Source organism: Microcaecilia unicolor, chromosome 5 (assembly GCF_901765095.1).
Source record: "Microcaecilia unicolor chromosome 5, aMicUni1.1, whole genome shotgun sequence".
Classification (NCBI taxonomy): Eukaryota; Metazoa; Chordata; class Amphibia; order Gymnophiona; family Siphonopidae; genus Microcaecilia; species Microcaecilia unicolor.
The window spans coordinates 28,065,325-28,090,021 of record NC_044035.1 but is presented as its reverse complement, the minus strand read 5'-3'; the positions used below and the strand labels follow the sequence as shown (position 1 = coordinate 28,090,021).

Sequence of the window (24,697 nt, the reverse complement as noted above, 5' to 3'; positions counted from 1 at the left end):
CAGTAGATATTAAACAAATACAGTTTAAAATAAGGGTCAGGTATGGTTAGGGTATACAAGTACAACAAGGCTCAAGGAACTAAGGAATATACAATGTCCATTACGATGTGAGGTTTTGATGCATTACGTAGTTAAGGCATTTAAGTTGGATCAGTAGAGTAGGCCTTGCAAAACAGATAGGTTTTTAATGATCGCCTGAAGTTTAGATGGTCATGGATCGTTTTCACACTCTTTGGTAGTGCATTCCATATTTGTGTACCTAAGTAGGAGAAATTGGATGCATAGGTTGATTTGAGTCCAATGCAGCTTGGATAGTGGCGGCTCTTGACTTAATGTAAGCCGCATTGTGCCTGCTTATGTGGGAAAATGTGGGGTAAAAATGCACCAAAATAAAATAAATAAAGGATTGTCCTTGGTTGCCTGAGGTCTGAGCTTCTTATAGCCCCCTGCCAGGTGACCCATTGCAATAAAATGGGGGGGGGGGGGGGTCCTGTATTGCCAAACCCAGTGGATTGAATTCACAGACAGTAAGCTGTCACATTGCATCAGCCATTTGAGAAGCCAGAAACTCGGTGGATTGGGGAGTCCGGCCGTAAAAGGCGCTCGGGTAGGATAAAGTCTACCTATGGCTGAGTTGAGACTTTCGGGGTGGCAGCCTGAAAGGAAAAGACAGTTATAAGGAGTCTAGCCCAGATGGCATTGAACTAGATCGGGAGAGTGAAATCCGCTTTGGGGTTCAATCAGGCCATAGCACTGGCATAAGAGTTTTGCATATGTGTTAACCCAGAAAAGACCATGGCTTCTGACCATCTTGAAAAGCAATTATGAGTTAAACCTGGACTGTATTAAGATCAATGCAGTGAAAATCATCAGTTATCCAGTTCAATAAATGTTCCAATTGTCCTTAAGCCTCTGAGTGTCATGTGGTTCCTGAATGGATGAGCTGACGGGACCTGGATCTAAATGAAGACCAGTTTCTTCAGCCCACCTACCCAGGGTGACTGGTTCGGGTTACAGTCACACTAAAAAGTCTGTAACTTCGCCATGTTTAAAGATAGTCTCATTCCACTCAGCACATAAACGCAGGCATAGGAGCCGACTTTGTGGGTGTTGTGGGTGCTTGAGCACCCCCAATATTGAAAAGTTCCTTGTATATGGCCAGGGAAGGGTTATTTCCATTGGGATTAGCACCCCCAATAATTTTGAAAAGTTGGCTCCTATGAACGCAGATAGTAACAACAAATAAAGCTGTAAAATTTCACATTGAAATTCCAAGTGGTTGCTGAGAAAACAGCAAAAAAAAAAAAAAAACACGGTGGGGGGGGGGGGGGGGGGTTACTTTTTTGCTTCACCTTGTATATCTATGTCCTTATGGAACATGAATCCCTGAGTAACTTCTTTTCATCAAATCAAGTTACCAACAGGGATCCTTCAACTGCTTCAGTGTTTGTTTTGCATGCAATGTATTGGAAACCTGTCAAAGGGTTGGAAAAATAAATCCTTAATTAAGGTGCTTGTTTAGAAAGGACTTAATTTTTCTATGAATATGAAATAACACATTTACTTCCATAACATGTACTACGCGATTTCATTTTTTCAATCTGACTTTCTGTTAAGCATATGGTAATCATATGCATAAGTATATGAATAATTTATTTGCTACATCAATAAATTATGTCCTTTTTTTTGGGGGGGGGGGGGGGAAGGGCCGTGCAAGGAGAACAAGCATGTTAAATAGGATCATGATAATCTAGCAAATCTTTGAAACGTCATTTTTGTGGTTCTGGATTTTAATTTCAATATTAAGGGGTCCTTTTACCAAGCTGCGGGAAAAAGGGCCCTGCACTGACTGTTTTTCCCAATCCCAGGGCCCTTTTTACTGCAGCGGGTAAAAAGACCCCAGGCACACATGGCTATGTGACGGGGAACACCGGTGGTGGGAAGCAGGGCTGGTGGTTGGGAGGCGGGGATAGTGCTGGGCAGACTTCTACGGTCTGTGCCCTGAAAATGGCAGATACAAATCAAGGTAAGGTATACACAAAAAGTAGCACATATGAGTTCATCTTGTTGGGCAGACTGGATGGACCATGCAGGTCTTTTTTCTGCCGTCATCTACTCTGTTACTATAGTTACCTACTGAGGTGGCAATAAGGGCTCTCACGCTAACCCAGGCAGCGGCCTGGGCCCCCGTAGATTTGCTCCTGGACCCCCCCCCCTGCCGCCAACCCTCCCACCCGCTACCGTCGCCGTGGGCTACCTTTGCTGGTGGGGGACCCCAACCCCCGCCAGCCAAGGTCCTCTTCCTCCGGCGCAAGGCTTCGTTCTGTTTCTGAGTCTGACGTCCTGCACATTGTATGTGCAGGACGTCAGACTCAGAAACAGAACAAAGCCTTGCGCCGGAAGAACACCTCGGCTGGCGGGGATTGGGGTCTCCCACAAGGCAGGCGACGGCGGCAGCAGGGGAGGGTTGGCACGGGAGGGGGGGTTGAGAGGGTCATCGGCCGGAGGGGTCAAAGTTGGTGGCGGCAGAGGGGGGGGGGTCAGCAATGGCGGGGGGGGGGATAAAATGTGCCCCCTCACCTCAGGCTCTGGACCCCCCTCCCGCCGAACTCTGGCTACGCCCCTGCATACAAGTGCCTAAATATGGTAAAAATGCAGGTAACATACAGTATTCTATAAGTTACACACATAAATGGAAGCCCCGCCCCTGCTCCACCCACGTGTACGTCCCACTTCAATTTTCTCGCTATGTTGCTATCACAGAAAGGTTCTTAGGAGCTGTGCTGACAGGTGTAAATGCTGGGGCCTAAGTTATAGAATTTGTTCTACTGTGCCTTTTCAGGTGACTGTATTTTGGGGACAGCTTGCTCCCTTTGTTGGAAATAGAGGCAAGCAAAGTGTGTGGGGGGAGGTGCGGGGGGGGGGGGGGGGTATGTTTTTGAACTAAAAATAGAATCTCATGCATAATTTCTCCAACCAGCAAATCTGCACCAATGTCTGAGTGGATTGGTGGGAGTTCATATTATGCAGATTTGATATGGATTCCTGTGAACCAGTTAATCTGGTTTCAGCCAGGTCAGAATTGTTAATTTCTCTGCCAGTTCACTGGGAAAACTTAGACAAACATCCAGCAGAGCCAAGGAAAATCCAAAAAGTCCCAGGAACTTTAAGGCAGAATAAACTTTGCCTGGAATGAAATGGACACTATATTTTCCACACAGAAATGGAGCATTTAAAAAAAAAGTGAAGAGGCAGAAAGAGGACCCCTGACTGCTTCACTTAAAGGTACTTCAATGGCAAAGTAACTTTTTCTTTGAAAATGCTCACTTTTAAAATTGTCATTGCGCTAGGGTGCCACCTGCTGGTTCCTACTGTATATCACAGTACACGGAGCAGGGATTGCCACATGAAAGTCCTCCTGTGAATCACAGATCATTGGAATTGGCAACTTGTTCCCGCCGGTTAAGAAACAAAAACTCATCTGTCTTCAAAAAGGTTCTATATATCGAAATCTTAACGGTAAAAACAATAAAGCACATAGGCCCTGCTCGCGTGAACAGTCTCTCCAGGAATCAGCGTCCCTCAATACGCTACAACCAATAGAGATGAAAGTGAATCCAAGCAGAAAGAGCCTTTTTAACTACCTGCCTCTTTGAATAACACAATGCTTTATTCAATTTTAATAAGCACCCACTGAATGTGCGGCTGGGCAGACCAGATAATCTCTATGGTCTTTATATGCCATCATGATCTATGTGTCATATTCTTAAAAACCTGCTTTGAAAGGCGTCCTCAGAGCCTATGCATCTGAACCTTATTCTTCAGTAAAACAATTGTAACAGACTGCCATTCCTTTTGAATCTGGGGATTATTTATTCATTATTAGTTAATATTTGAAATCTCCTTTGAATTTACCATAAGCGCAGTGGCAATGAAAGCGATAAATAATATAGGTACTGTTCTTATCTACAGTGCACCTGGTCAAAAGCAGCGTTAATGCAAATTTCTCTCCCATTGTCCTTGCCCTGTGCGCTCACCATTTTCTTTAATGTCCAATCAATAGCACATAACAGCCATCAAGTAACAGAATTATCTGTAATGTTCCTCAGATCTCATTAAAAGAGTATCTGTGCTCAATCTTTTGCTTATAATCCCCAAGTTCAACCCCAGGTCAACTCTCCAGCCCAGTAAAGCAACAATAACAGCAACAAGAAAAACAAAGGCGTACCAATTTAATAAACTACCACACAGTAATATCTTTCCATTCTGGTAGATATACAAAGATAGCTGGGAAAAGTACATCCTTTTGTAGGGGATAAGAATGCATGAACATTGGTTATTATACTTTTTGGGGGTTTTTTTGCTGTGCATAACTCACTCTCCAAATGTAATAGATTTCTTTGAACCAATTATTTAGAGGTTGGACTGAAGGCCTGCTGTAGGCACCCCACTGTGCTTCCTGAAAATAATCACAGCCAACTCACAGTACACGTGTTCAGTACAGGGCTGTGGGATTCCCAAGGCATGCTGCAGGCAAAGTGTTGGTGACACATTGTCAAGAAATGGTGCTATAATTAGAAACTGATACAATCTGCTCTGAAGTCATGCTTCATCAAACTTTCATCAATTTCCATTGCTGATCCCAGGCTGTTTCTGACTTTCTAGCTTGGTTGGGCTACATTTGTGTAACTTCCCTTTCTGGTTCTCTTTGGCACACTGCATACATTTTAGCAAACAGAACTAATAGATGCTAGATAATATATAACCTGGACATTGCAAATTTTTTTTATAATCATATTCTACAAGGATCTTTCACTGTTCTCTCTGCTCAGCTGGGGATGCTGAGACCCAGGTGAGCACAGCAGGATGAGCTAAAGCTTAAATACCGAAGGTTGCTGAAATATTTCCATGGCTCAGCCGACAGCCTTGTGCACAATTATTATAAGCCCTAAGTTGACAAGTTCATGCATTGGGCTGTGCAAGCAAAGCAATCCACCAAAGAGCAGGGAGGCTAATATCTTCGCATATGCCCTTGCTCATTAGCAAAGCCATACTAACTTTGCAAAACACCTTCCCAAACTAATTAGGCAACCCTGCAAGACTTTCACAAGTTCACCCTAATCAGTTTGCTGAACTTTTTTTTAAAGCAAAATCTTCAACATAGATTGCAAACTGCTTTCACTTTTTAAAGGGATTTGCCAGTTCACAAACAGGTCCTTTTTACCAAGGTATGCTAAAAGATTGAGGGTGTCTTTTACCACACCACGCTAGTGATTCCCAGGCGGCAATGCCAAGGAAGCCCATTCAAAGTGAATGGATTTTGTCAGCATTGCCACGCCGGAAATCACAAGCACGGTTTAGTAAAAACATTGAGCGCCAGCTAATCCGTTAGCGCATCTTAGTAAAAGGACCCCAATGAGTAAATCCACATCCGCTCAAGCTTTTCCCTAGATTTGTCAGGGAAATATTCCGTGAATTCCCCTCACTGTTTTTGTGGTAAATTTGAAAATTTCCACTGAACGTTAATTAGGCTCAAATTCATCTGATTCTGTTGCTGGTTCAGCTTATTTCTGCTCTGCTGTCAGAGTTTCTTGGAGGGTCCTTTTACTAAGTTGCGTTGAAAAATGGCCTGTGCTGGTGTAGACACAGGCATTGGATGCGCAGGTCCATTTTTCAGCGCACCTGCAAAAAAGGCCTTTTTTTGGGGGGGGGGTGAAAATGGACGTTGTGGCAAAATAAAAATTGGTGCGTGTCCATTTTTGGACTGAGACCTTACCACCACCAATTGATGTAGCAGTAAGTTCTCACACGTTAGCTGGGTGGTAATCGTCAGCACGCATACACTGCCAATTATAGATCAGTTAGTGCCGAGTGCCGAAAAATATATATGTTTTCCGGCACGCGTAGTGGACAAGCATAAAAAATGAAATTGGAAGGCCCGAGTCGACGTCAAGAAGTCAAGACGAGGAGAAGGAAGGAGATTTGATTTTTTTTTTTTTACAAGCAGGGCACGAGGCGCTGCCTGCGACGCTGCTTCGCCGGTTTTAATGGGACTGAGGTGGGGAAGGAGAGGGGCGAAAGGGGTGGGGGGTGTTCAGAGGGGAGAAGGGGACTGGGGTGGGGGTGTTCAGAGGGGAGAAGAGGACTGGGGTGGGGGTCTCAGACGGGGGAAGGGGAGGGGAGAAGGGGACTGTGGTGGGGGTCTCAGACAGGAGAAGGGGAGGGGAGGAGGGGACTGGGGTGGGGATCTCAGAGGGGAGAAGGGGACTGGGGTGGGGGTGTTCAGAGGGGAAAAGGGGAGGGGAGAAGGGGACTGGGGTGGGGATCTCAGACAGGGGAGGGGAGAAGGGGACTGGGGTGGGGATCTCAGAGGGGAGAAGGGGAGGGGAGAAGGGGACTGTGGTGGGGGTCTCAGACAGGAGAAGGGGAGGGGAGAAGGGGACTGGGGTGGGGATCTCAGAGGGGAGAAGGGGACTGGGGTGGGGGTCTCAGACAGGGGAGGGGAGAAGGGGACTGGGGTGGGGATCTCAGACAGGGGAGGGGGAGAGGAGAAGGGGACTGGGGTGGGGGTCTCAGACGGGGGAAGGGGAGGGGAGAAGGGGACTGGGGTGGGGGTCTCAGACGGGGGAAGGGGAGGGGAGAAGGGGACTGGGGTGGGGATCTCAGACAGGGGAGGGGGAGAGGAGAAGGGGACTGGGGTGGGGATCTCAGACAGGGGAGGGGAGAAGGGGACTGGGGTGGGGATCTCAGAGGGGAGAAGGGGACTGGGGTGGGGTGTTCAGAGGGGAGAAGGGGACTGGGGTGGGGATCTCAGACAGGGGAGGGGGAGAGGTGAAGGGGACTGGGGTGGGGATCTCAGACAGGGGAGAAGGGGACTGGGGTGGGGGTGTTCAGAGGGGAAAAGGGGAGGGGAGAAGGGGACTGGGGTGGGGATCTCAGAGGGGAGAAGGGGACTGGGGTGGGGGTGTTCAGAGGGGAAAAGGGGAGGGGAGAAGGGGACTGGGGTGGGGATCTCAGACAGGGGAGGGGAGAAGGGGACTGGAGAAGGAGACTGGGGTGGGGGTGTTCAGAGGAGAGAAGGGGACTGGGGTGGGGGTCTCAGACAGGGGAGGGGAGAAGGGGACTGTGGTGGGGGTCTGAGACAGGAGAAGGGGAGGGGAGAAGGAGACTGGGGTGGGGTGTTCAGAGGGGAGAAGGGGGCTGGAACTGGGGGCTGAAAAAAGGGGCAGAGAGAGAGAGAGAGAGAGGAGACAGATCCTAGATGGAAGGGGGAGCGAGAGGGAGGGCAGACCCTGGATGGATGGGAGAGGGAGGGCAAATGGTGGATTGAAGGGGCAGAGAGAAAGGGCAGGCAGTGGATGGAAGGGACGGCAGAGAGGGCTGACACTGGATGGCAGAGAGAGAGAGAGAGAGAGTGAAGACAGATGCTGGATGGAAGGAAGACGGTGAAAAGAAGATGAGGAAAGCAGAAACCAGAGACAACAAACTGTAAATAAAATATATTTTTTTATTTTTTTTGCTTTAGGATAAAGTATTGTAGATATGTTAAATGTTTATAATAGAACATGTAAATAAGGTAATCTTTTTATTGGACTAATTTTAATACATTTTGACTAACTTTCGGAGAACAAAACCCCCTTCCTCAGGTCAGGATAGGATACTGTAACAGCACTATACTGTACTGACCCGAGGACGGAGGTTTTGGCCTCTGAAAGCTAAATGTATTAGTCCAATAAATGGTATTATTTTACTTTCTATATTTGTTTTATTTCTATTTGTTAATTTGTAAAGTGGTGATTGGTACTTGTTAGGTTTTTTTTCAAATTTACATCTGCTGTCTTTATATTTTGCACTGTACTAGGGGACAGTTTCTGTTTCTGTGGTGTTGCATTGTATGCAGAGTCTGGCATTGGGGGTTCAGTTTAATTTTTGTCTAAATAGAAAGTTTATGATTACTTATTCTATAGTGGATTAGGGTGTATCTGTGTTTGTGAAAAAGACATGGCTTTCAGTTGGCATTGACTGTGCAGGATCTACGATCTGTACTATTCTGTCTGGTTTCATTTTACAATAGGTGAATTGATGTTCTAGTGCTCACTGTAGTGTTTAAGATGCTTTCCTTTTCCTTGTGTGACTCGTAGAAATGACTGCTTATGGTATGGTAGAATTGCTCTATAGGTCCTGAGTGTTTTGTATTTACGGCATGCCTAGTACTGGATTTGGGGGGGGGGGGGGGTGTGTTAAAAAATGACCGGCCCCGGGTGTCAACTACCCTAGGTACACCACTGGGGCTATGGTAATGGTGTAGACGTGTAGGCAGTGGGTTTTGGGGGGATTTGGGGGGCTCAGCACACAAGGGAAGGGTGCTATGCACCTAGAAGCTAATTTTGATTTTTTTTAAAGATTTTTTTAAGTGCCCCCTAGGATGCCCGGTTGGTGTCCTGGCATGTCAGGGGGGCCAGTGCACTACAAATGCTGGCTCCTTCCACAGCCAAATGCCTTGCGTTTTGCCGGGTTTGAGATGGCCGGGTCCGGTTTCCATTATGGCTGAAAATTGGAGCCGGTCATCTCATCTAAACCCGGCGATCCGCCGGCGATCCTATTCTAAACCCGGCGACCGATTTGGCCGGCGCCAAGTGTATTTCGAAAATACGCTTGGCTCCACACGCTTACGGCGCTGGGCCTGAAGATGGTCGGCCATCAATTTCGCCGGCGCTGTTCGATTATTCCCCTCTATGTGGATTAGTAAAAGGGCCCCTTGGTGTCTTTCTAAAGAGAATAATATGACGACAGATTTTCTGTTTCTCTGCACGATAGTATTTTCCATTCTCACTGTCTAATGAGTTCGACTGGGGTTTTGCTACCCAACTGAACTCTGACAGAACCATGGGCCCCTTTTACTAAGCTGCAGTAAAAGGGGGCCTGCGCTAGTGTTTTTGATGCACACTGAGGTCCCCTTGTACCGCAGTGGGTAAAAGGCTGTTTTTTTTTTTAAGAAATTGCTCTGTACAGCCAGTTCAGGGAGAGCACTTACTGCCAACCATTGAGGTGGCGGTAAGGGCTCCCGCGCTAACTTGGTGGTAGCCAGGCAGCGCGGGCACTGCTCGTTTACTGCTGGGTAAACACCGGTGCTACAAAAATTTTAACTATTTTTATAGTGCTGGAAATGACATGTGCTGGGGGTGGGAACTACTGCTGGGCTGCTGCAGTAGCCCAGAAGTAGTTCCAGATTACCGAGCGGTAAGCCAGCGTTCGGATTACCACCGCTTAGTACAAGACCCCCTATGAGAATTCAAGAAGGATGAAGACTATCAAAGAGAGGATGTGATTGTGTCTTGAGGGTTACATGACCAGATAAGTTATTATGACGGCACAGAATACAGCAGCGAGACTGATCTTTGGAAAATCTAAATTCGAATCTGCCAAGCCCCTCCGAGAAAAATTACATCAAGGAACGTATTGCTTTTAAGATTTGCACCTTGATTCACAGGATTATTTATGGTGATGTTCCAGGATACATGCTAAACCTAATAGATCTACCACCCAGAAATAGTTCCAGTCTTTCCTGATCCTATTTGATGTTACATTATCCAGATTGCAATGGCCTCAAATACAAATCTACCTACGCATCAAGCTTCTCCTTCATAGGTACTCAGCTATGGAATGCACTGCCTAAACTCTTCAAATCAACTCAGAATCACTTAATCTACAGGAAATTATTGAAGACCACCCTGTTCAAGAAGGCGTACCATCCGGATGTTAATTAGTTTATTTCTTATTTGTTCAGCAAAATTTATGGACCCTTAATGTTTTTCCATGATCTTTTATTATCTTTGTTGTTTTAGACGTTACGTTTACGATTATTTTTATACTATGACATTGTTTAATGATATTATATTGAACTATAGCCTACCCTTGTTAATGTGTAAGCCACATTGAGCCTGCAACTAGTGGGAAAATGTGGGGTATAAATGTGTTAAATAAATAAATAATAGAAAAGTATTCTTGGAGCATTCTTGTGGAGAGAGAGAGAGAGAGAGAGAGAGAGAGAGAGAGAGAGAGAGAGAGAGAGAGAGAAGGACCACTGAATCCTTATCAAGAAGATGTGTGTTTTATAGAAAACATATTTGGGGAATACAGCATCTCTATGGGAGTTGCTACAATGAATCATTCCAAATGCTAATATACTGCCCCCTACAGCTTTCCAGAAAGAATTGGAAGATTAAGGAGCACAGAAGTACCAGATTTTTTTCTCCAAAGTCAGACAACATGAGAGCTCTTCCATTGATTTTTCCGAATGTCGTGGACCAAGTAATTGAACAGTGAGTTTCCCACCAATTGGGAAGCTAGTTTACCCTCTTTTATGATTTGTCTTCAGGGTGGAGAAAATCTAATGTATTAGATTATTGCTTAGAGTTTTGTTTTTCTAAAAACTGTTTTGAGAATGCAGTACCCAGTTGTATTGTGGGAATGAAGAGGGATTTTCATAGTCTAGTCAGTACAAGGGGGCTGGTCTGGTGCTGCAAAAAGCAAGAAGCCAGTAAAAGAATTAGTTGGACCACTAGATTACTGAGGGATAAAAGGAGCACTCAGGGAAGACAAAGCCAAAGTGGAGAGATTAAATGAATTGTTTGCTTTGGTCTTCACCGAGGAAGATTTGGGAGAGATACTGGAGCTAGAAATGGTATTCAAAGCTGATGAGTCGGAGAAACTGAATTAATTCTCTATAAACCTGGAAGATGTAATGGCACAATTTGACAAACTGAAGAGTAGCAAATCACCTGAACTGGATGGTATTCATCCCAGGGTACTGATAGAATTGAAAATTGAACTTGCAGAACTATTGTTAGTAATAATTTATTTTTAAAATCAAGCATGGTACTGGAAAATTCCCCCCCCCCTCCACTATCTGCGGCAGTGGGGGGGGGGGATCAACATAGCCAGTCTGGATGGCAGCGGGGGCTCAGGTGTGTAAAGCTGAAGAAAGATCACCAGAGCACTGGAAGGAGGAGAGGGCTCCTTGCTGTGATGGAGCTGGGTATGACATTTGAGGCTGGCATAGAGGCTGGCAAAAAAATGTGTTTTAATTTTTTTTTTGGGTGGGAAGGGGTTGGTGACCACTGGGGGAGTAAGGGGAGGTGATCCTAGATTCCCTCCGGTGGTCATCTGGTCAGTTTGGGCACCTTTTTGAGGCTTGGTCGTGAACAAAAAGGGACCAAGTAGGCCAAATACTCGTCAGGGCCGACCTTCTTTTTTCCATTATCGGCCAAGGCTGGCCATCTGTTAACCACACCCCCGTCCCGCCTTCAGTACATTGCCAACTCGCCCCCTTGAACTTTGGCTGGCCCTGCGACGGAAAGCAGTTCGATTTGTGTCGGAAGACAGCTTGAGCACAACCAAATTTAGCACCATATACAGAATCCGGATTTAATGTGTGAAAACGGGCAACTGCAGAAAGTTAGTAAAGCATTTTACAATATTTGTCCTGTTTCTGCATACTAAACCACATATTAGTTATTTTTCAAAAATATTTTTTGGGGAAGGGGGCGTGTATGGACGGAGAGTGAGTGTGAATGATTTAGCCAGTTCGGGCCAAATTCTATAAATGGCGCCTTAAAAATCAGCACTGAAAAACTATGCAATTAGCATAGTTCATAAAATATAGTCATGCGCCATTCTTGCGACAAAAATTTAGGAGCACCCATTTAGGCCACCTAAAACCAGGCCTAAATACCCTCACCTAAGTTAAGCATAGATCAGGAGTATTCCATAATACTGCACATAACTTTTTTTTTTAAATGCCCACAACCCGCCCATTCCAAACCCATGGCTATGCCCACTTTTTGATTGTTCACATCAGAATTTACACGCAATGTGTTATAGAATAAGCCTAGAAAATTGTGCGTGTAAATTCTAATTAAAGCTAATTAGTGCCGCTAAATGTTAAGTACCAATTATCGGCACTGTTTGGCTTGTTAAGCAATTAGGTTGTGTGCACTAACCAGGGGCAGCTCGACCATTAGGCCACCTGAGGCTGGGGCCTCAGGCCGCACTCTTCAGGGGCGGCATCTCTCCACTCATCAGGCAGTGGCCACTCCGTTCATGGCATTTACCTGTTCTGTCACATTCCAAACCCGGCAGCGGCAGCGATTCCCATATGCTGCCCTGCAGCTGGCACCCGCCTCATCCCTTTACTGCAGCCGCCTCTCTGATGTAACTTCCTGTTTCCTTAGAGGCTCAGGCAGCCGCAGTAAAGGGAAGATGCGGGTGCCGGCGGAAAGGCAGCATATGGGAATTGCTGCCGCTGCTGGGTTTGGAACGTGATGAAACAGGTAAATGCCATGAACGGGGGGGGGGGGGGGTGGCATTTCAGCCTGGGGGGGGGCATCTTAGCTCTGCCTCAGGCAGCATCTTCCCTAGGGCCGGCACTGGCTCTAACATAGATGCACTAACGACAACATTAGTACACGATTTACAGAAAAATATAAAATAAAATGTTTGAAACGTGTTGTGTTAGATTTGCAGTTGATGTGCAAGAAAATACCACATTAATTGCAAAACTCAATGCATTTTAGTAAAAAGTCTTCCAGGGCCAGAAAAAATGCCTCCTCTACCTGAATGATATATAAAAAAAGTTTTTAAAAAAGCCCTTGCAAAATATTTTGCTTGTGAACGTAATTCTCAAAGCTTCAAGTTGGCACCATCCTGATCCATGAAAACAGCACAACCAGCTATAATGTGACATGGTGCAGAGCTATAATAGAAAACAAGTTAAAAGGAAAAGGATATGTGTTGCCTGATGTGGCTGTTCATATTTCTGTGGTACCCATCAGTCTCAAATATATGGCTGTCTAAAATTACAATTTCTCTAATTCACAATCTAAGAATGCAAAAACAATATACAAACCCCCAAAATTCTACATATGGCACCTTAACTTGTGTTCGCTAATTTGACCTCGTGGCCAAATTGAGTGTACCACATAATTTATTAACAAGCCAATCAGCACCGATAATTGGTACTTAACAGCCAATTAAGGTCACTAATTGGCTTTAATTACAATGTACACACACAACTGTCTGGGCGCATAAATTCTAATGCATTCAGTCGACAAGGGGGTCATGGCCATGGGTGTGGGAATGTCAAAAAACTATGGACACTATTATGGAGTACACCTGATCTGCGCCTAACTTAGTTGAAGGTACTTAGACCTGGTTTTAGCTGGCCTAAATGGGTGTGCCTAAACTTTAGTCAAAAGAATGCCGCGTGAGCATATTCTATAAACTATAGAATCTAGCCCACAGTGGAACAAGGCTGGTAAAGAAAGGAGTCTTCTAATTAAGATCCAATAATGATGAAGAATACATTTGGGACTAAAGTCGATAAATGGCGCCTAAAAATCAACACCAAAAAATAGCCCTTAATGCCGGGAACTGAGACTACTTTTAGGTGTGACCATTTACACCAACAAAACCCTGGTGTAAATCCCCGTGACTAAATTATGCACGGATCCCCTTTATTCTTTAATAGCGTGCATAAATTCTGTGTATGCTCTTGATCAATCCATGCCCTTCTCTTTGCCACACCCCCTTTTTGCATTCACGCGTGAATTTTATGCGCCAAGCCATCTGTGTACATTTATGCATTTATATTTTAATTAATGTCAATTAGCACCGATAATTGATAGTTAGGGCCCAATTATCAGTGCTACTTGGTTCATTATTCAATTAAATTTTGCAGGTTCTTAGTGAACGGTCTCTTGGGAAGCAAAAAAACAATCGAGTTTCTCTGTGCTAGATTTTCTTTTTGCTTACCATAGCAAACAAAAATTTAAAAAGAACAAAATACACTGTTGCAGTGATGTTCCTAGGTCGGCTGCCACCCGGGGCGGATCGCCGATGCGCACCCCCCCCCCCACCCCTGGGTGCAGCACGACACCCCCCTCTACTGCAATGACACCCCCCCCCCCCCCCCCCCGGGTGGATTCTTGGCTGCTAAGAGCAGCCGCGCGGCTCTCGGCTCCGCTGGCTCCCTGTTCCCTCTGCACCGGAACAGGAAGTAACCTGTTCCGGGGCAGAGGGAGCAGGGAAGCAGCGGAGGCGAGAGCCACGCGGCTGCTCTCTGCACCCCTCCAGCGGCGTGCACCCGGGGCGGACCGCCCCCCACCGCCCCGCCCTTGCTACGCCGCTGCACTGTTGAATATTAATCAGTAGGGGAGTCTTTTACTAAAGCTTAGCTCGAGTTATCTGCAGCAGGGTCTATAGGAATAAAATGGGCCCAGCTGCAGATAACTCAAGCTAAGCTTTAATAAAAGACCCCCTAGGTGAGCAATAACAAGCCAGGTTAAACAGGACAGGCTGATTCCGTCTTGATTTTGCCCTGTTGTGTGCAGTTTTGGGGGGAAAGTGGAATGGTAACTTCAGGCCTAGGATGGGACAAACTCAGGCCTGGATTAACCGTTTCTGGTTGACCTGAGGTAAAAAGGCCTTGCCTAGTGACATCCCACCTAACCATCTTCCACGGCTGGTTTGATCTTTCTACAGTCTTAGTGTCTGTATATGTATCGATCTCTAATTAGAGCCGTTTGGTTTTCCTGAGCAGCCCTGACAAAATAAGAAAAACAACATTCAACTAATTCTCACACTGATCATTCATTTTCGTTTGTGTGAGTGTGTGTGTGTGCAGCCTAATTGACTTTGCTCAGATAAGCAATTGAACCCATCAGGAACGATTTTATAACGGAAATAAAAACCACTCTGAATCTGAAATGCTCTCTTTTTAATGTTACCACTAGGTAGCACTACCATCTGGGAAAACAGCAGGCCTGGTTCCTGGAAATATATTATTTAATATACACCAAGCAATACAAACCTTCGGCAGGGAGTACTTAGGCAGCTTCATCTGTGCAAAAGACTCTCTCCTGTATGATACGTAGTAATGAGGCCTTCCTCCCGAAGTTAACTGCAATATCAAAAAATTGCCTTTATCATAATGATGATGATTATTAGCAAGACAATTCATAAAGCAGAGGACCTTAAAGGAACCCGAGCATGAAGCAAACGTTGATTTCAAGAAAATTAAAAGTTCTACCCACAAAACACCTATCAAGAAAAACTACCAAAAATCGTTAAACTTGCCATAGATCTGCAATTTTATTAGGCTGAAGCTGTGATTATTTCATAAAGTCTATGATAATTAGTTATGTTTCCCAATGGTGTTATTTCTAGGCTTCTATGGGAAACGGGAATTTGTACTGGGGTGGGGTGGGGTGGGGGGTGGGGAATGGGGTGAGTTAAGTTTGTTTGGGGTGGTGTATAATGTAATGTTTCTTTTTAGGTGACTATTTGAATGTTACTTTTGTAATTTGTTTACAAATGATGTAACAGTGAAAAATAATTGTATTATTATTAATAATAATAATAATTTCAAGGTTTACTGTCTGTATGTCCGCTCTTGTCAAATCTGAATTTTTAAGATTTAACATAAAATGTAGCTTAAAGAAAGCTGTTTTCTGTACGTGCGCTGTTTTCAATTTTCATTTTCTATAATTTCAGACTTGACAACAGAGCAACGCAGAGAGGGTCAAAGCACAGAATCACGAAGCAGTGAACAAAACAGCGCTAAGGGCCGTCAAGGTTGGGATAAACACTGGTCCTTTATTCATAAACCTGACACGGGCCATGTTTCGGTGCAAAATGCCTGCGTCCTGATGAGTAAATAGTTTTAAAATGTCCACACAATAGATCAAGGACCAAAATCGCTCAGTCCTAGAACCTTTCAAGATTTGACAACAGCACTCTTACAGAAGACAGTTTTTCATGGTTCAAGCTACATTTTATGAAGATACCATGATAATTCCTAAGCTTCTGGATATATAATAATAATAATAATAATAAATTGTAAATCACTGCGACCAAAAGGATCACATCAACTGAGTCATGACAATATTTGCCCATACAGTATAAGGAACTAGGGTCAATTAATAAATTACAGTCACAATAAAAAGTTCACTTATGGTATAAAATTAATGGGTACACAAAGTTATCAACAAATGGCACATACCCACTAACTAAAACATAACATGGTAACATAGTAGATGACAGTAGATAAAGACCTGTACGGTCCATCCAGTCTGCCCAACAAGATAAAATCATTACATATGGTATGATGTGATACATCATATTTATTTATTTATTTGTTACATTTGTATCTCACATTTTCCCACATATTTGCAGGGTCAACGTGGCTTACATAATATTGTGAATAATATGTATTCCTGATCTTGATTTATCCTTGCCATTTTTAGCACATAGACCATAGATGTCTGCCCAGCACTGGCCTTGTTCTAAAATTTCTGAAATTGTTGTCAAAGCCCCTGAAAAAGTCTACCCCACCCATCCAAACCTATTCATCCTCAAACAGGGCACAGTCTGTAGAAGTCTGCCCTGTACTGGCCTTCCTACCTAATCTCCGCTAAGCTTCTTTGGATCTTTGCATCTCCGCCACCTCCCGCGGGAGGGCATTCCAGAGATCTACCACCCTCCCGGTGAAAAAATACTTCCTGACAATATTCCTGAGTCGACCTCCCTTCAACCTTAATTCATGTCCTCTAGTTCTACTGCCTTCCCGTCTCTGGAAAATGTTTATTGCGGATTAATACCTTTTACTAAGGTGCGCTAATGTATTTAGCGCGTGCTAAATCTTTGATGAATTCACCATTTAGGGGCTATTTCACTAGAGCTGAGTGCACACTAATGGACATTAGCATGAGCTAAGTGTCATGTGGCTCATAGGTATTCAATAGGACATGAAGCATTTAGTGCTACGCTTTAGTAACAAGGCCCCTAATAAATTTATAATAATTAAACTTTTTACGCTTAATATTTTAAACCATTTAACCAGCCAGGAATGTCTCCTGGCTGGTTACCGTATTTTTCGGACTATAAGACGCACCGGACCATAAGAATTGAAGTCTCGGCGGCCATTTTGAATCTCGCCGAGACCGTCAGGCTGCATACAGGAGGATGGAGAGCAGCGCGCTGGGCAGGAAAGAGGAGGCTCTTTCCTGCCCCGACGTCACTAGACCACCAGGGAAGATCGCGTGAGTAGGGAGAAGTGGTGACAGGGCCGGGGGGGGGGGGGAAGGAGGTAACCCTGACGGCGATCCGGAACTCGGAGGGCGGGCGGGCGGCCTGCCAGCCAGCCAGCCAGCCAGCCAGCCAAATCTACCTTCGGACTATAAGACGCACCCCCCATTTTCCTCCCAAATTTGGGGGGAAAAAAGTGCGTCTTATAGTCCGAAAAATACGGTAAATGGTGCTTAACTAGCTATTGGGCAAAATTCAGCAGTGGGCAGCCAGTTATCTCCCGCTGAATATTGCTGTTTAGTGCTTAGCAGATAACTGGTTATATTGTTCGATATAACCAGCTATCTGCTAATATTTGGCGCATCGCCAGCTACGTTTAGCAGCCACATCAGGCCACTGAAATAGCAGGCCTGTCTTTGGCTGGTTTAAACTTAACTGGTCAGCGCTGAATATCGGCTTGGCCAGTTAAATTTAAACTTGCCAAAAAACACCTGGATTTTTTATTTATTTATTTGTTGCATTTGTACCCCACATTTTCCCACCTATTTGCAGGCTCAATGTGGCTTACATTGTTCCTTGATGGCGATCACCATTCCCGGCATGAGAAATACAAGTTGGTATTGCATTACAGATCATAGGTGATAGAGTAGATTAAGCAGTCAAGTATAGAGAATTCATTTTCGGGAAGAGAAATAAAGAGGTGGTACGTTAAAGTTCATTCGTGTCGAAGTACCTGATGCAATCAACGTATAAAGAGTTCGGTTTTGTCAGGTCTGGTGTAAGTTTCGTTGTCTGGTGTTTAGGATGTAGCATTGTAGTATGCCTTATTAAACAGGTTGTTTTTTAGCGATTTTCGGAAGTTGGTTAGGTCGAAATAGGACTGGATATTCAATGCCAGTCACCAAAAACAGTCCAGCATTGAATATCCAGGCTCAGCGTTGACGGTGGGATGCATCCCGTCTACCTCCCGCGGTTTGAATATTAGCCTCTTTAAATACAACCATCCAGAATTATTTGGCCATATATTTCATCACAATAAACATATCCTAAAGGCAAGATACATAGGGCCCCTTTTACCAAGCTGTGGCAAAAGGGGGCCTGCACTGGTATCGGTGCGCAGTGGCGATCCTAGGTCGGCTGCCACCCAGGGCGGATCACCGCTGCACACTCCCCCCCCAGGTGCAGTGGCGTCTGTCCCCCAGCACAACACCCCCCCCCCCCACCGCAATGACACCCCCTCCCCGGCACATCAAGCCCCCTCCCCCCCCGGGGTGCATTCTTGGCTGTTGGAGGGTGCAGAGAGCAGCTGCGCGCCTGTCGGCTCCGCTGTCTCCCTGCTCCCTCTGCCCCGGAACAGGAAGTAACCTGTTCCATGGCAGAGGGAGCAGGGAGCCAGCAGAGCCAACAGGCGCGCAGCTGCTCTCTGCACCCTCCAGCAGTGTGCACCCGGGGCGGACCGCCCCCACTGCCCCGCCCTTCCTACACCACTGTCGGTGAGTGTTTTTGATGGGAGTCTTTTACCACAGCTGGTAAAAGGGTAGTGCTTCTTTTCTGTAGGAAATGGCAGTGCAGCAAGTAAAGCATTTGCTATGTGGCCATTTCAGGGGGGGGAGCCCTTACCGCCACCCACTGAGGTGGCGGTAAGGGCTCCCACACTAGACCCTGTAGCTGCAAAAATAAATATATTTTTATAGTGCCGGATATGATGGTACGCTGGGGGTGGGAAATACTGCGGGGCTGCTGCGGTAGCCCGTCGGTACTTCCTTTTTAGCGAGCGGTAAGCCCGCGTTGGGCTTCCCGCCGCTTTGTAAAAGGCCCATAGGTAAGCTCATTTTTTTATTATTGATTCAAAACTGCTGGTTATTTCAAGTGACAGTCTGCTGTTCCCCCTCTATTTTTCATGAATCTTTAACCTGTTTCTAATTCTGCCTTTAGTGAGCAAAAACCAAGCCGAGTGTCCGTAGGGCTTTAAAGGCCTGCTGCAGGCATTTCATTTTGATTTCTCGGAGACAAATTGAAAGAAAGAAATTGGTATTGTCCCCAGGGACAGGTTGTCATTCCGTCACTTGCTTGGCCTATTCAGCATGAGGCACATCTGCAATTTCTTTTGCGGCAATACAGACAGCCATCGTCCACATCTGAAACAGCTCAGGCTTGTTCAGAACTGTTATTGGGGTCAACAGCTTCTGAAGCAGCAACCTTTAAAGATAGGAGGGGAAGGTCCGGATCCCCAGCCATTACCCAGCACTTGCTCTAATCTTTCTTACTTGCTAAGATTAGTTTTGAAAAGGGAAAAAGGGATACTTTTCAGAAAAGGCATTTGAGCTATAGTGTGATGGAAAGTGTTGTAGTACTTTACTGATTATAACCTTGCTTACATGTCTCTGTTCAGAGGTCATTCCCTTAATGGATCTCATTGTGCAAACATATAGAGCAGTGGTGTAGCTACATGGGGGCCACGACGACCCTCTCCACCCCACCTCCTGCCGCCAACCCGCCATTGCCTACCTTTGCTGGCGGGGGACCCCAACCCCCGCCAGCCGAGGTCCTTTTCTTCCGGCGCAAGGCTTCGTTCAGTTTCTGAGTCTGACGTCCTGCACATTGTACATGCAGGACGTCAGACTCACAGAAACAGAACGAAGCCTTGAGCCGGAAGAAGAGGACCTCGGCTGGCAGGGGTTGGGGTCCCTCGCCAGCAAAGGTAGGTGACGGTGGCGGCGGGAGAGGGTTGGTGGTGGGAGGGGGGTCGAGAGGGTCGTCGGCAGGGGGGGGGGCCAAAGTTGTTGTTCGTAATGGAGGCGGCAGGGGGGGGGGTCGGCAATGGCAGGTGGGGTCAGCGGCACCGGGGGGGGGGGGGCTAAAATGTGCCTCCTCACCTCGGGCTCTGGACTCTCCTCCCACCGAAGTCTGGCTACACCCCTGATATAGAGGCTTTTTAACTAAGGGGCCCTTTCACTAAAGGGCTGGCGCACATGTAACACACTTGCCACTCACCAATCTGGAACTATCACAGGATCCCAGCAGCAGTTTCCACCCCCAAGTGTGTGCCACTTCTGGCACTACAAAAATAGTTTCTATTTTGTAGCGCCAGTGCTTACCTGGGTTAGCGCTGGAGACCTTACTGCCACCTCAATGGGTAGCGGTAAGTGCTCCCCCCCCCCCCCCCGAAATGGCCATATGACAACTGGTTCACTTACTACAAAGACATTTCTCTGCTAAGCTTCTGTGGATCCATTCCTTCTCAACAGGATTCCTTTGTGTTTATCCCATGCATTTTTGAATTCCGTTACCATTTTCACCTCCACCACCTCCCACAGGAGGGCACTCCAGGTATCTGCCACCCTCTTGGTGAAAAAAATACTTCCTGACATCATTCCTAAGTCCGCCCCCTTTCAACCTTAATTCATGTCCTCTAGTTCTACTGCCTTCCCATCTCAGAAAAAGGTTTGATTGCGGATTAATACCTTCAAATATTTGAACGTCTACATCATATCACCCCTGTTTCTCCTTCCCTCCAGGGTATACATTTTTAGGTCAGCATATGCCTTGAAACACAAATTCCATACCATTTTTGTAGTTTTTCTTTGAACCACTTCAAGTCTTTTCACATTCTTAGCAAGACACGGCCTCCAAAACTGAACACAATACTCAAAGTAGGGCCTCATTAATGATTTGTAAAGGGGCATCAACACCTCCTTTCTTCTGCTGGTTATACCCCTCTCTATGTGGAAATGAAAATGGTAACGGAATTCAAACATGCGTGGGATAAACATAAAGGAATCCTGTTCAGAAGGAATGGATCCTCAGGAACTTAACCGAGATTGGGTGGCAGAGCTGGTGGTGGGAGGCGGGGCTGGTGGTTGGGAGGCGGGGATAGTGCTGGGCAGACATACGGTCTGTGCCAGAGCCGGTGGTGGGAGGCGGGGCTGGTGGTTGGGAGGCGGGGATAATGCTGGGCAGACTTATACGGTCTGTGCCAGAGCCGGTGGTGGGAGGCGGGGCTGGTGGTTGGGAGGCGGGGATAATGCTGGGCAGACTTATACGGTCTGTGCCAGAGCCGGTGGTGGGAGGCGGGGCTGGTGGTTGGGAGGCGGGGATAGTGCTGGGCAGACTTATACGGGCTGTGCCCTGAAGTGGACAGGTACAAATCAAGGTAGGTTATACACAAAAAGTAGCACATATGAGTTTATCTTGTTGGGCAGACTGGATGTACCGTGCATGTCTTTTTCTGCCATCATCTACTATGTTACTATGTTATGTAGCATCCTTCTGGTCACGGCCACCTAAAAATTATGTGCAATTTTATAGAATGCGCCCGATCTGTGCCTAAATTAGGGTGGGCATGTATACCAGGTTTTTGTTGGTGTAAATGGTCACACCTAAACTTTAGTTGTGGGGACAAACGCTATGCATATTCTATAAACCGTGCCTAATTTTAGACAAGGTTTATAGAATAGCGCTAAGAATGTTTTTATCCGTGCTGATTTTTTAGCTGCCATTTATAGAATTTGGTCTTATATACCGTATTTTTCGGACTATAAGACGCACCGGACCATAAGACGCACCTAGGTTTTAGAGGAGGGAAATAGGAAAAATAAAATTTTCCTTTTTCCCTCCTCTAAAACCTAGGTGCTCCGGTGCGTCTTGTCTGAGTTTTGGACCGCCGTCCCGTACTTACACGATTCCATGTTCCCTGGCGGTCTAGTGACGTCGGGGCAGGAAAGAGCCCCCTCTTTCCTGCCCATCGCGCTGCTCTCCGTGCTCCTCACTGCTTTCTGACGGTCTCGGCGATATTCAAAAACGCTACCTTCGGACTATAAGACGCACCCCCCATTTTCCTCCCAAATTTTGGGGGAAAAAAGTGCGATTTATAGTCCGAAAAATACGGTACATAAAAATATGATAGTCACTTTGCTGCACATAAGTGTACACTTAACCATGAAAATGCTGGTATTCTGTACATTCATGCGTGCAAATGTTACATAAAGAATATGCTCAGGTATAGAGTCAACCTTCACATACGCAGTAAAGACATTCCGAGGCATATTAGCATTTTCTTTCATTCTCTCTCCAGAATAAGGATCCAACATTTAAAGACTTGGAATTTAAACATCCAGATAGGCCCAGGGCTTTTTTTGTGGGGGTACTTGGGGGTACTGAGTACCGGCACCTTTTCCATCATCTGCTAAAATTGACCCATGGTCCCCAAGTTTTAATGAAAGAGCTCAGGCTCTACACACCAATTCTGCCTTGTCATAGATTCTGTGACTGGTTGCAGGGGGGCTGGCTATAGTGAGTTGAGTCCCTCAATGATCACCCCTCCTCTGAAGGGTGGCCTGGAATTTGAGTACCGGCACCGTTTTCGTTAGAAAAAATGCACTGGCTAGGCCACATGAGAGGTACAATTGAAACGCTCAGTCAGAGGAATACATTTGGAACAAATGAACACAGGTGGACTTCCATACCTGAACAAACACGTAATCATCCTGGACTATCAGAGAGTTGGAGTCAATGTAGCCTGGAAACGGACGACTTCTCCCAGCTTCACTGCAGTTCTGCATCCTGCAGGTTATATACTGGGCATCTGCAGCAAGCAAAACAAAGATATCTGATAGTGACGTGGTACAACATCCCATTAGAACAGTTTGATTCCCTTAATTTCCCTGTGCTCTTTATTTCTACTTGTACTTATAGCAGGAAAAATGGCCTAATGCAAGACAGGCTAACGTGTTTTGTGTTAGTTTTGCCATCTGTGCACGCTATGCATTCAGTATTTATTTAATTACTTTCTGGAGGGAGAGTGCCAGAGGCGGAGAATGGGCATGGAAGCCCTATTCAGCTAGGGGGGGGGGGGGTCTTTTACTAAGGAGCAGTAGTGGTTTTAGCGTGCGCTAAATACTAGAAATGCCCATGCAAATATATGGTCGTCTCTAGCAGCGCACACTTATTTTTATCGCACGCTGAAAAACGCTAGCTTGCTTTAGTAAAAGAACCCCCTAGTGTGCTAAAAGAAAAGTCCATAACCCATTATTAAGATGAACTTGGGGGAAAAATCCATTGCTTATTTCTGTTTTGCTGTTCTGGGATCTTGCCATGTATTTGTGACCTGGATTGGCCACTGTTGGAAACAGGATACTGGGCTTCAAGGACCTTCAGTCTGGCCCAGTATGGCAATGCTTACAGTACATAGCATAAGAACATAAGAGTAGCCATACTGAGTCAAACCAATGGTCCATCTAGCCCAGTATCCTGCTTTCCAAACAGTGGCCAAGCCAGGTCACAAGTACCTGGCAAAAAAACACAAATTATCGCCAGGCTAACTGGTTTATTTATTGTTTATTTACTAGGATTTATTTACCGCCTTTTTGAAGGAATTCACTCATGGCGTTGTACAGTAAGAACAGATCAAACATGAGCAAGAGGCAATTAGAGCAGTAAAAATATTCGAACAACAATACAAAGTATGGCATGGTATACTACTTGCAATGACAACATAATGAGGGGCATAATCGAACAAAAACGTCTATCTCCATGGGCGTTTATCTCCGAGAATGGGTCCGTGAAGGGGCGGACCGAACCGTATTTTTGAAAAAAATAGACGTCCAGGTTTTATTCGACAATTTGTGAGCTGGGCGTTTTTGTTTTTCAGCGATAATGGAAAATGAAAGCGCCGAGCTCAAAAACGAATAAATCTAAGGCATTTGTTTGTGGGAGGGGCCAGGATTCGTAGTGCACTGGTCCCCCTCACATGCCAGGACACCAACCGGGCACCCTAGGGGGCACTTTTACAAAAACAAAAAAAAGGTAAAAGAGCTCCCAGGTGCATAGCACCCTTCCCTTGTGTGTTCAGCCCCCCAAATCCCCCTCAAAACCCACTGCCCACAAGTCTACACCATTACTATAGTTCTAAGGGGTGAAGGGGGGCACCTACATGTGGGTACAGTGGGTTTGGGGGGTTGGACGACTAAGCATTAAGCAGCACAATTGTAACAGGTAGGGGGGGATGGGCCTGAGTTCACCTGCCTGAAGTCTACTGCACCCCCTAACAACTGCTCCAGGGACTTGCATACTGCTGCCAAGGAGGTGGGTATGACATTTGAGGGTGAAAATAAAAAGTTGTGAAACATCATTTTTTGTGGTGGGAGGCGGTTAGTGACCACTGGGGGAGTCGGGGGAGGTGATCCCCGATTCCCTCTGGTGGTAATCTGGTCATTTAGGGCACTTTTTGGGGCCTTATTCGTGAAAAAAAAGGGTCCAGGAAAAGTGCCCTAGCACTTTTTTTCCATTATCGGCGAAAGGCACCCATCTCTGTTCGGGTGATAACCATGCCCCAGTCTCGCCTTCACCACGCCTCCGACACGCCCCCGTCAACTTTGTACGCTTCCGCGATGGAGTGCAGTTGAAAACGTCCAAGTTCGGCATTCGATTATACCGCGTTATTCGTTTTTGTGAGATAAACGTCCATCTCCCGATTTAGATTGGAACTTGGGCATTTTTCTCATTCGATTATAAGTAGGAATATGTACTAGAACATTATAATTGGTGGTGAAGGGTAAGGCAAAGTTGTAACATATAGATGAGTAAAAAAAGTAGGAAGAACTAGAAAGTAAGG

General features: G+C 45.8%; 1 protein-coding gene across 1 annotated transcript in view; it reads right to left on the bottom strand.

Moving 5' to 3' along the window:
* The window catches only part of SORCS1 (sortilin related VPS10 domain containing receptor 1), a 588,550-nt gene that overhangs the window by 218,135 nt on the left and 345,718 nt on the right, over positions 1 to 24,697 (bottom strand). The window contains exons 7-8 of the mRNA XM_030204718.1: positions 22,551 to 22,669; positions 14,870 to 14,959 (exon numbers count right to left, since the gene is read on the bottom strand). Of these exons, the coding sequence (XP_030060578.1) occupies positions 14,870 to 14,959; positions 22,551 to 22,669 (209 nt within the window). The remainder of the gene's footprint in view (positions 1 to 14,869; positions 14,960 to 22,550; positions 22,670 to 24,697) is intronic.